The sequence below is a fragment of the Petromyzon marinus genome, unplaced genomic scaffold, assembly GCF_048934315.1.
Source record: "Petromyzon marinus isolate PM22_M1 ecotype Great Lakes invasive population unplaced genomic scaffold, UKy_Petmar_22M1.pri1.0 PM_Scaffold_34, whole genome shotgun sequence".
Classification (NCBI taxonomy): Eukaryota; Metazoa; Chordata; class Hyperoartia; order Petromyzontiformes; family Petromyzontidae; genus Petromyzon; species Petromyzon marinus.
In genome coordinates, this window is record NW_027423324.1 from 848,416 (window position 1) to 861,208 (window position 12,793).

Genomic DNA, 12,793 nt, shown 5'->3' on the forward strand with positions numbered 1-12,793 from the left:
CCCCCACATGGCAGTGAGCCTCCGGATAGCAGGAGGGTGGTTAGAGCCTCAACACCTCTTCTCCATTGCCCATTCTCGTCCTCTTCCCTCCTCCTCACCCCTCCACTCCTTCCCTCCCCTGTAGTCCCTTTCGTGATCCCCTAAGTAGAACCACCTGGTAGCCCGCTACTACACCATTCCATTCTGTGTCACCGTGTTGTAAGCCATGTTCATCAAGCGCCTGGAGTGAAGGGCTATATAAATATACGTGTTTAATTAGATTCGATCATCAGATGTACCACTTATTAGCGTTTTCATCGTTATCAAAATAGATAACATGAACGGTGGGTGAGTGATTCGGTGAGTGGGTGAGTGAGTAATTTAGTGGGTGAGTGAATGAGTGGGTGAGTGAGTGGGTGGGTAGGTGAACGAGTGGGTGGGTAAGTGAGTGTGTTGGTGGGTGAGTGAGTAAATGAGTGGGTGAGTGAGTGCGGTGTGGTGAGCGAGTGGGTGGGTGAGTGGGTGGGTGGGTGAGTGAGTGAGGTGGGTGAGTGAGTGAGGTGGGTGAGTGAATGGGTAAATTGGCCTTTACCATCTGCCTAGTTATGGCCTTTTGCCCTCTGCAGGTTCTGTTTATTTCCTAGCTTTCCATACACAGGGGCGCATTGGTGGATCTACGGATTAAATGCAGAACTTTACAAATGTAAATTATTATTCATTATATTATTATTAAGTGTGTTCTCTATTCCACAACTTTGATGCCAAATAAAAATATCCCCTGTATAGCCTGTAGCAGTCTGCAGGGGCAAGTGTTGTTATCGAGCAGCGCTGAGGGGGTGGTTGCCTATCACCAGACCCGGGCACATTTGTCTCCCCAGTGGCGATGTATACTACACACCACACCAGGTACTCATTTGAGGATGAGTTGAGCTGGGGTGGGGGCTGGGGGCCCAGGACCGGTTCATATAATCATCACTGGTGTTGGTGGCCATGAGCGGGAATTGAACTTGGGTCGCCTGGTTCGCAACGCAGCCACTCGTTAACCACTGTGCCACCGCACGCACGCACACAAACTTACTTCTGAGCATCGCGTTTTCTGTCTTCCAATTGGAGATTCTGGGGGAGAGACTCTGCAGCAGGCCATGCAAGGATGAAAATAGGTCTCTAGTCACGATGTTGTCATTTGGCGGGTTCTTCATCATCACGGCCGTTATCCTGAACGTGGAAGAAACAAATAAGGAATAAGAATATCGTGGATCTATGGGAAAACCTTTGTTGGCCAGTATCAAGATTATTACAAAGAATAGGCTTGCAATACCCTTCCCGGTAAGAATAAGAATCATAATACAGGAGTTGTGTTAAGATGTTCAAACACTAAATAGAAACACCCCTTATTGCAAGGCATCATCACGTCTGGGTGAACCACACATCATGCGTGTTGTAAAACATGAAAACAAACGTTCACTGATAATAATAATGTATGCATTGTCTTCAAAATTGATTGGCCTGCACCAGAGCAACAGCCTCCTGGAGGAATCCGATGAGGTATAAAGCTCTTTTTCACAGATGTCCAGTAGGCACGGGTAACAACGTTAAAACAAACAATACAAAAAAACATGATCGCTGTGAAAAGTACAAAAAAGGTAAAAAACAAATGACCCAAACACATACAAATAAAACAAAACCAACCCGATTTTACCAGGCAAAGCCCACTGAGGTAATCACTTTTTGTTTAAAGCTACCTGGACACACATGATAACTCAACAAAGTGGCTTAGAAATTTGACGGTTACAGCAGCAAAAAAAATCTAAATAGTCTAGATGCATGTTTCTAAATGTGGAGGGAAAACCCGGAGAAACAATCCACGCAACCACCAGGACAGAGAGAGACATGCAGACTCCTAATATGCAGCAGCAGGCATCAGGGTCGGTACTATCACGATGATGATAAATAAAAGTATGGCAATAATACAGCTTCCTTCATGACAAGGCCATAAAGGAGACTGTAGCTCTGGTGTAGGCCAATCAGTTCCGAGGACAATGCGTAGATTATTATGATGGAAGTGTGTTTGCACATTTCACTACAAGTATGATGTGCGGGTGAACACAACTTGATGATGGCCTTGTGATCGTAGGTGTCTCGACATATTAATACAACTCCGGTGTTATCATTGCGGGGAAGGGTAAAGTGAGCATATTATTTATTCACCATCGTGGTACCAGTAAAACATGGATCTTGAATGTTCAATTAAACTGGGATTGGGGAGTTGAGTGGCGGTGGAGTGACGTGAAGGTGTCCGACCTACCTTCTCTCCAACTCACCGCTCACCTGCGACAGAGGGACAGGGGTGCACGCGTGAGACATCCATTGGTAAGCTGGTCACCATCTCAGGGTAACCTCATCTCATGTTGATATACGGAGTGTACCAAAATGAATACTACACCAAAAAAAAGTTGAATATCTGTATTGTCTTGATTTAAAGCTTTCGTGACTGCAGGGATTCATATTCTTGGTTCTTTCGGTAAAGTCACGTAGAAGGTTTTCACACCTGATGATGATTGCTTGTGTCGCAGTCAAAATGTCGTGAGAATTTATTGTTTTATATTTTTATTATTTAATTGTTTCCCTACTACATGACTTTACCGAAAGAATCAAGAATATCTGTATTGTCATTCGAGATGCTGATATGAATTTAATATGAATGCTGCACGTAATAGACATTTACGTTTTCGTTTATTTAATGTTATGGTATTGATTAGATATGCTCGAATTATTAATAAACTTGTATATGTTGCCCATCGTTCAGAAAAAAAAAACATTTTAAAACACAGCTGTAGGCATGCATGATGACTCAGCATTCACAATACCATGTTTTAGTTCTTCCAGGTCAGTTGGTTTGCGAGCCTAAGACTTTACTTAAAAAATTGAAATACAAATTTAATGGTTTTAAGTCAAAAATAGGGTTTCTCTTTCAACAAAAAAAAGCCTACGTGTTAAACTAAAGAAATGGGTTTGTCAATCTAGATGATGTAAAGGTGCATCGTAGCTCTCAGTGGCTTCCTAATATCAGAAGGAAACATTTTCCCATATAGCCGCAGAAGCAGCGTGTTTGAAAATGCCACGAAATGAAGTGGTGACCGTTTTTGTTCGACGGCTGAGCCAATAACCGCCGCTGCTGCTGCTGCTGCTGCGAGGATGACAGGAGTTCGCGTGATGGTGGTATACAGCTCCTTGACGAGATCACCAAAAGTATTGTGTGGTTCATTCGTGGCAGGCACTTTGTGTGTGTGTGTGTCATGAACGCGACCTTTTAACACTGTATTCGTTCAGCCAATGCAGCAGCAGTAGCAGAAGGTGCTATTGACGATTTCCACACTACTGGTGCCCTCTGTTCTCCACGTACCTGGATAGCCCGCACGTGATTCGTTTCCTGCAAAGCCGCCTGCACCTCTTTGGTGACAGCCACCATCTCAGCGACCATCTTCTCTCGGGGCGCCATCTGGCCATGGATTAGGCCCAATAGTTTACTCTGCTCTGCATGCGCCAACTGCTTGAGTGTGGCCCTTTCTTCCTCGAGGGACTTGATTGCAGCGTTAAAAGCGTCGTCTATGGATTTGTCAAAAGCTGCCGACGTTCCCTGAAATGGGACGAGAATATAATTTTCCGCGTGAAAAGATTACAGTTTTAGCTACAAGTACCACCGCTGCATGGATGAGCATGACCCACGTGAGTTGCGAGCTGTCATTCGTCCAAAGTTCGCCACGTGGATGAGAGTGTGGGTTGGCGGAGGCGAAGGGGCATTGGACATGCTGTGGCGTGCGAGAAAGAACAATTGACGGAGCTGCTGCTCAATTCGCCAACAGTTAGCTGGTAGGAGCATCAGCAACGCGCCACACCAGCATGACGGCAGCTTGCAAAAACCCAACCAATAGTAGATGTCTATTGCAATTTATATTAATATATTAACCCCCCCTCTTCTCTTCTGATTGGTTCACAATTGACATCACATTTATTTCTCCTATATTTAAGACCGAAACAGGAGGATTTCTCCACAATTCTGGCTGTCACCTGATATGGCTGGTTGTTCATAATTACTGGCGAAACATCAGTATATGAATTGCAAATGTTGTGGGGGGTTTTACTCTCCAACAAATATCAAATTGGCACGTTTTATTGGCATGACAAACCACCATACTAATTGGCTATGTCGGGTGGTGGCCGGTTTGATATCGGTCTTAAGTGGAATCGGTACTAATGTGTTGAATCAAAGGGCAGCACGAAAATGAGCATGTGAGGTATTGATCTAAACAAAGGAATTCGTGGAGGAAGGACAAATTTACGTAAGAATAGGCTTTACTGTTTCTGATAAAAATACGAGGTGTTAAGATGTTCAAACATATTTTTGATAGCTCAACCAAATAGCTTATTATCATCAGGTGGAAATTTAAAGCAGCAGTCAAATAATCTAAATGCCTGACATTGATTCTAAATGTGTATGAAAAAAACAGGGGACCTGGAGACAAATCCACACAACGATGAGGAGAGCGAGAGAGAGAACCAAACTCAAAACATACAGCAGCAGGCATCGTCAGGGTCGGGATCGAACCCACAACCTCCTGCATACGAGGCATGGGAGATAACATCTCCTAGCCACGAGGGCACCCAAAAACCGAAATGGACAGCGACTATCGCTACAAGGCCTAATCAAGACTGCATTAACCACACACCATGCTTGTGGTAAAATATGCAAAAAAAACTGCTTTGATTATAAAGTAGGCATTCTCCTTGGAACTGATTGACCTGCAACCAGAATCAAGATTTTTCAAGATGACCATCAGATGTATCAAGGTGATCATCCTGATATTGGTGCACGACAATCAGTGATACTGGTAAAAAAAGGGGTCCCGGTGTTATACCAAAGTATAACGCCAAAAGGCGAACACAGCACGATGACAATGCAAATATCAAAGTATCAATAGCTCGGGTTGGCCAATATAGCTGCTTTTTTTCTGTTTCAAAGCTAGTGGGTATGTTACTATCAAAGCACGTTTGTTTTAACGTTTTACCACAAGTGTGATGTTGTGGTTGGTGCAGACTTGATCATGCCTTGTCGTGATAATTCACGATGTAACACGATTTTTGTTCCTGGGTAGTGTTATTTTCGAATTGCTTATGCCTCAAAAGTATAGAAAATGGCTATTATTCACCACAAACTTTGCTTACTTACTACCCAGGAACAAAAAAACTATTTTTGTTACACAGTGAATTATATAATTGGTGTCTATTTGCTGTTTGAACATCGTAAACACCAACTCTATAATTATTATTATTGCCAGGAAGGGTAATAAAATCGATTATTTGTATCATCAATCATCTTCATTTCATGGGAATTTGTGTTATTGTGTTATTGGGTCTCACCTCTACATTGGCTTCCGTGTTCTTCAGTATATTCAATCTTGCTGCAACTTTCCCATTATGTGTCATAAGTTGTTGGAGTGAACGCGATAGGGATTCCTGTTTTAAGAAGAAGAAAACAACCAAACAAAAAAAGCCTATAGCAAAACGATTAAAATCATACACGATATTTACCCATTAAATGAAAAGGGTTGTTGTTGTTGTTCAGAAAAAATGTAAGGAACCAGAAAGAGAGGAAAACCAAACACAGAAAATTATGGCTTGAAGAAAGCGTCATCAGCGGATTGGTGCCAGAAAGATGTAGCCACTAACTTGAGCCATATTTGCACTTCAAGACAGAGGAGAAAGTGGAAACAACAAGTGAAGAAAAGTGCAGTGGGCACCTACTCCGGGCTATCTTGCCTCATGGATCGTGATAATGATATACTACACTACTATTCATGACACGACTATACGCTACACTATACACTACGCTATACACTACACCAGTGGTTCTAAACCTGGGGTGCACGCACCCCCTGGGGGTGCGAGATGCCCTTTCTGGGGGTGTGAGACATGCCAGATGTTTTTAGAAGCTAAATCGTTGAACACAAATGAAGCACAGGTACGCAAGTCCCACTACTTTATTTCTTCAAACCTATGTATTTATTAACATTATTACAATAAAAAAAATGTTGTATCTGTCTTTGTGTCTATAGCCGTGTTCCCGCTGCCTTGTGGATAAGTCTGGGAAGACAAAAGCTAGGGGAGCACACCCTGAGATTAAAGCAACGTGCTGGTGGCGCGCGAAAGGCGGTCCTCCGATAGACTGGAGCTCCGGCAGCCTCCTGCAACTGTGGAAGAGGGCCAGTCATCCTGAGTTCTCCCTTTGCACTGGATTCCACCCTATTGCAGTGAAGAAGTGCTGTTGGGACTTACGCACCCTCAACCGCACTCTAAATATACTCTTTGCGCAGGTATCCACTTCTGCCTCTGTGAATCGAGCATCTGGAAAACTGGACAAAAGTCTGGCGGCGTTGAGTGGTGTGGCGACGGGAGTAGGTACGAACATATCCGAAGCTCCTAGTCAGACCCCTGCACGCCAGCGGCACAGGGCATTTGGTCACTAGCAGCTGGGACTGAGTTGCAGCTGCTCTCGGCAGACCTCTGTGTGACTGAGTAGTCCTATATAGGATCCGCACTGATCACCCATGGGGAGGGGCCTTGAAAAGGTGGCCTAAACATTGCAAACTCAAACTTATGTGGATAGGTAACCGCACCTATAGGGTTGTTCCAGTCTGCAGTCGAAAACACAATAAGAATATAAATCTTGAATTAAAGTTTCCGTGACTGCTGGAATTCATATTCTTGGGTCTTTCGGTAAAGTCACGTAGATAGGTTATTTTCTTTGAACCTATCTAAGTGACTTTACTGAAAGACCCAATAATATAATAAGAAAATAATCTCCGTTAAACTGGCAACGTGGAATGTAAGAACCCTATTGGATGCTGACCGGGACACTGAGAGACCCCATCGAAGAACTGCTGTAGTTGCAGCGGAACTTAAGCGATATAACATTGATATTGCTGCACTTAGCCAAACAAGACTCCTGGATGAAGACTCCCTGAAGGAGGGCGGCCAGGGTTATACCTTCTTCTGGAACGGATACCTCCAAAGAGGACAACATCGACATAGTGTGGGATTTGCAATAAAAAACAGTCTCCTACCCAATCTCACAGAGAGTCTGATTGGCATGAGTAAGAAACTCATTACGGTATGCTTCTCGCTACCAAAGAAGGGCTATGCCACACTTATAAGTGGCTATGCACCGACTTTACCATCAGAGAGCGAGGTTAAGGATCGCTTCTACCAAGCACTAGATGAGGCCCACCGTCGCATCCCCAGCAATGATATATTTTTGCTGGGTGACTTCAATGCTAGAGTGGGAAAAAACAACCAGGTGTGGAGTGGAGTTATTGGTAGGCATGGCATTGCGCAAGCTTATGCAAAATGGCATGAGGTTATTGACCCTTTGCGCTGAACATAGCTTGACCATCACGGACACCATATTTCAACTAAAAGACAAATATAAGACATCCTGGAAGCACCCACGTTCCAAACATTGGCACTTAATGGATTACATCATTGTGAGACGTTCTGATATAAAATGTCTTATTCACCCGTGCAATGAGAGGTGCTAAGTGCTGGACACATCACAGACTTATCACGATCAAACTACAGGTGAGAGTGCGCCCTCCTGTCTCTAAAAGTCAGGAAAGAAGCAACTTGACTGTGCCCGGCTCTGAAATGCTGTGGTCCGAAACGACCTTTGATGATCTCTGGCTGAGAAATTGGAAGACGTTGAGCCTCTCCTAAGCGCAGATGATTCCATTGATGGAAAGTGGTCCTCTATCAGCTCAAGGCTCTATGAGGCAGCAGCCAACTCCCTCAGCCACAAGCGCATAAGACACAAGGATTGGTTCGATTAAAACTCTGCATCAATAACTTTCTTACTCAAAGATATGCACAAAGGTCACAGTGCTATAATCAACAACCCCACATCAGACACATTTCAGCAGCGATGGCGAGCATTAATAAAGGAGGTGCAGTCTACAATGTGTGCCCTGCAGAACGAGTGCTGGGTATCGAAGGTGAACGAAATACAATCCTACACCGACAAAAATGATATGCACAACTTTTATGGTGCAGTGAAAACCATCTATGGCCCATGAAACTGCTCTGTCTCTACCCTGAAATCGGTTTATGGCCTGACCCTCATAAAGGACCAGAAAAAGATCACACAGAGATGGGCCGAACATTTCGAAGCCCTTCTCAACCAACCCTCCCCGGCAGACCACTCTGTTCTGGATGAACTACCTGACTGCCCCACTATTCAAGACCTGGATCTCCCACCGACCTTCACAGAGGTACAGTCAGCAGTAAAGTTTTTTGAAAACAACAAGACCCCAGGTCCTGACAGAATCACTGCGGAGATCTTCAAACAAGGAGGTTACCTTTGCATCCGAGCACTACACCTCTTCATCACTCAAGTTTGTGAGCATGCAATCATCCCCCAGCAATGGCGGGACGCAAACATCATCACCATCTACAAAGGCAAGGGTGATACGTCCATGTGTGGCAACAGCCGTGGCATTTCACGACTGGCTGTTGCTGGCAAGGTCCTTGCCAAAGTAACGCTCCACAGACTGTTGCAGAACGTCACAGAGGAGCTGTTGCCTGAGTCACAGTGTGGTTTCAGGCTAAACAGGAGCACTGTAGATAGTGCTCCTGTTAACACAGCATGGCAGCTCGAGGAGAAGTGTTGAGAGCAGCACCAGGACCTCTTCATGGCTTTTGTCAATCTGCCGAAGGCCTTCGACACAGTTAACAGGGAGTTTCTGGGGGACGTTTTGCTGAAGTTTGGCTGTCCAAGAAAATGTGTCAATATCCTGCGTCAATTTCATGAGGGGATGATGGCAGGGGTGACCATAGGAGGCCAGGAGTCCGAGCCCTTCAGGATGTGCACCAGCATATGCCAGGGATGAGTCCTTGCTCCGGTACTCTTCAACATTTTCCTCCTATGTGTCAACACGCTACTGCACAAGGAGATTGAGAAGAATAGTGGTGTTACAGTGGACTTCAGGCTGGATGGCAAACTTTTTAACATCAGGAGGCTCTGAGCTGTCAAAAAAATAACATCTGAACCTGTCATCGAGCTGCAGTATGCTGATGACTGCACGCTCGTGGCCAACACACCAGAGATCCTGCAAGCCACGCTTACAGCTGCTGCAAGTGCATATCATAGATTGGGTCTCTTGGTGAACATCATGAAGACTGAAGTAGTATGCCAGTGGGCATCTACTAATCCACCTTATCCGCCCACCATCACCGTCTTTGAGAAACCACTCATAATAGTGGTATCCTTTATGTACCTGTACAGCTTTCTGTCTGGCGTCTGCAGCATTGAAAGGGAAATACAAAACCGAGTAAAGCAGGTGTCATCCTCTTTTGGCTGGCTCAGCAAAAGGGTATTCCAGAACAAGGACCTCAGCCTATACACTAAAACATCTGCTTACCCGGAAATGGTCATCACAGCACTCCTTTACAGCTGTGAGACCAGGGCCTTGTACAGTCGCCACATCTGGATGGTTGAGGCCTTCCATATTCGGTGTCTTCAATGCATCATGGGGATAACCTGGCGTGACCGAGTGCCCCAAACTGAGATACTCTGCAAAATCAACTGCAACACTATGGAGGCTACCATCATCCAGCACACACTCCGCTGGCTCGGTCACGTCATCAGGATGCCAAAGGAGCATCTTGTATGTAAGGTCTTGTATGGCCAGCTGCACCTAGGCCACCGCTCTACAGGGGGCCAGAAAAGGCGCTACAAGGACCAACTGAAGACGGCCATGAAAAAGTGCAGCCTAAACCCTAGCCAGCTGGAGGACATGACTGCAGAATGCTCCATCTGGAGCCAGCTGTGCCAGCAAAGAGTGTCGAAGCTCGAAGAGGACCGAAGTGAGCTACGGAAAAGGAAGCGTCTCAAGAGACGTGAAGCCAGAACCATACCTACACCTCCAATCAGCGACTTTGCCTGCTCTGTCTGTAGCAGACGCTGTGGGTTGAGGATTGGACTTCACAGTCACACAAAATCCCACAAATAGAGGCAGAGGTGGAAGGTCATCATCGGATACAATGGACAACCCCGAAGAAGAGAGAAGAGATATTTTCACGATTTAAAACCAAAGGGGTGCAAGGCTGCAGTAAAGGTTAAGAACCACTGCACTACATTATACCTACATTACACTACCATACACTATGTTAAAATACACTACACTATATGCTACACTACTATATACTACACTATACACTACACTACTATACACTCTGCTATGCACTACACGATATACTACACGACCAAGATGTGCCAATAACGTGAGCCATATTGGCACTACAAGACAGAGAAACGAAAGTGAAAACAGCAATGAGTGACGTAACGTGCAGTGGACACCTACTACGGGCTATCTGTCCCATGGATCGTGATGATAATTTACCCATGGGAAGCCCTCCGCTGATTTCCCAAGGCTTTCTCCCGAAGGTCTTGCGTTATGAGAGATCGACAAATCCCTCATTGAATGGTTCATTGAGGAGCGGGAGGAGACCAGGATTCATACAGCCTACTCACGAATGGCAAGGAAGTCTTATCTCCCTCGCCTGGTATACAGGAGGTAGGGGGTTTGATCCCAACCCTGACGTCTGCTGTATATGTGGAGTTTGCGTGTCTCTCCCTCTTTCTCTTCCCACAGTCGTGTGGATTTGAATCTGGGTCCTCCAGTTTTCCATCCACATTTAGAATAAACATCACTTGTTTAGAGTGTGTCACTGCTACTATAAATATCCAAATGATATGCAATTTGCTTCAGCTATGATTTGTGATGGCCAGGTAGATTCTGAAAAATAGCTGTATAAGCTAAGTGGGCCTTTCCTGGTAAAATAAAAAAAGCTTGTAGTGTAGTTTTTGTTAGATTATCGTTTACTAAATGCACACAGTCCTGAAACATCGCGAGGAGTGCAACACTGTCGATTTTGGCAAGGTTATTTATTTTGATTTAAAGCTTTCGTGACTGCAGTAATTCATATTCTTAGTTTTTTCGGTAAAGTCACGTTGAAGGGAAACAACAAAATAATAAAATATATATAAAACAATAAAAAATTCTCACGACGTTTCGACCATAACTCAAACGGTCGTCTTCAGGTGTGTTGGTTTGCATAAATTTATTTTTAAACGGCGCATTTATTTATTTATAATTAAAAAAAACGTTAGCGCTACGCGCAACGATTTGGCAGTTTATTTAGGACTAGTCCATCTAAATTCTGAAAAGAGGAGGGGGGAGACGAAATTTTTATAATGTATGCTGTCTGAAAGCCACTGTAAGCGTGAACAATCAATTAAGACCTGAAATGGTTTATCAAATCTTTCCAATGATTGCTAAGATAGAATCCATCTTCTCGGTTGAAATTGTCTCTGTGCTTGTATATGTGGATAGCCTCATGAACGAATCTCTCATGGAAGCCAGATGGCTTACAAAGAACCTCTGTCTTGGAAAAGTCAATGGCATGTGAGTCTACTGAATTAGAACAATGATCTGCCACGGCTGAGGTGTTGGTCCTACCGTGTTTAAGGTCTGCTTTGTGTTCACGAATGCGGTCCGAGACATGGCGTTTGGTTTCTCCAATGTAACTACTACCACAGAGGCAACTTAGTTTGTAGACACCAGGGTATTGTATGTCCGGAATCACATCTTTTACAGACGGAACCAGATCACGGATTTTATGTAATGTGTTGAAACGGACCTGGATCTTGTGTTTATTCAAGATTTTGGAGATCTTTTTTTGTGATCCCCGCAATGTAGGGTAAAGTGATGGTTTTGAAAGGCTCCTCAAGAGGGTTCTTCTTCATGGTTTGAGTGATAGCTTTGCGGATTGTATAGTAGGAGTAACCATTAGCCCTAAGAGCTTGGTGTACGTGCTTGAGTTCACTGCTTATGTGTTCCTGGTCGGATATGCATTGGGCTCTATGATACAGAGTCTTGATGAGAGAATTCTTCTGTGATGGATGGTGGTGGGAATCCGGTGTCAGATAAGCATCCGTATGGGTAGCTTTCCTGTAGACAGAGTGGCTCATTGAACCATCAGGTCTCTTTTTAATTAGGACATCCAAAAAAGGTATCTTGCCATCTATTTCGATGGTAAATCTGATGGCTGGGTGTATGGAATTTATGTGGTCGAAGAATTGGTCTAGAGCAGGCCGGCCATGTGGCCAGATGACAAAAGTGTCATCCACGTACCTCTTCCATAAGGTTGGGCGCATAAGGTTGTGGTAGTAGTTACATTGGAGAAACCAAACGCCATGTCTCGGACAGCATTCGTGAACACAAAGCAGACCTTAAACACGGTAGGACCAACACCTCGGCCGTGGCAGATCATTGTTCTAATTCAGTAGGCTCACATGCCATTGATTTTTCCAAGACAGAGGTTCTTTGTAAGCCATCTGGCTTCCATGAGAGATTCGTTCATGAGGCTATCCACATATACAAGCACAGAGACAATTTCAACCGAGAAGATGGATTCTATCTTAGCAATCATTGGAAAGATTTGATAAACCATTTCAGGTCTTAATTGATTGTTCGCGCTTACAGTGGCTTTCAGACAGCATACATTATAAAAATTTCGTCTCCCCCCTCCTCTTTTCAGAATATAGATGGACTAGTCCTAAATAAATTGCCAAATCGTTGCGCGTGGCGCTAACGTTTTTTTTTATAAATAAATAAATGCGCCGTTTAAAAATAAATTTATGCAAACCAACACACCTGAAGACGACCGTTTGAGTTATGGTCGAAACGTCGTGAGAATTTTT

General features: G+C 44.3%; 1 protein-coding gene across 1 annotated transcript in view; it reads right to left on the reverse strand.

Annotated features, from left to right (window-relative positions):
• Positions 1-12,793, reverse strand: part of LOC142923221 (E3 ubiquitin-protein ligase TRIM21-like) — a 34,364-nt gene that overhangs the window by 6,491 nt on the left and 15,080 nt on the right. Inside the window, exons 4-7 of the mRNA XM_076064151.1 lie at positions 5,398-5,493; positions 3,383-3,616; positions 2,285-2,307; positions 1,058-1,194 (exon numbers count right to left, since the gene is read on the reverse strand). Coding sequence (XP_075920266.1) covers positions 1,058-1,194; positions 2,285-2,307; positions 3,383-3,616; positions 5,398-5,493 — 490 coding nt within the window. The remainder of the gene's footprint in view (positions 1-1,057; positions 1,195-2,284; positions 2,308-3,382; positions 3,617-5,397; positions 5,494-12,793) is intronic.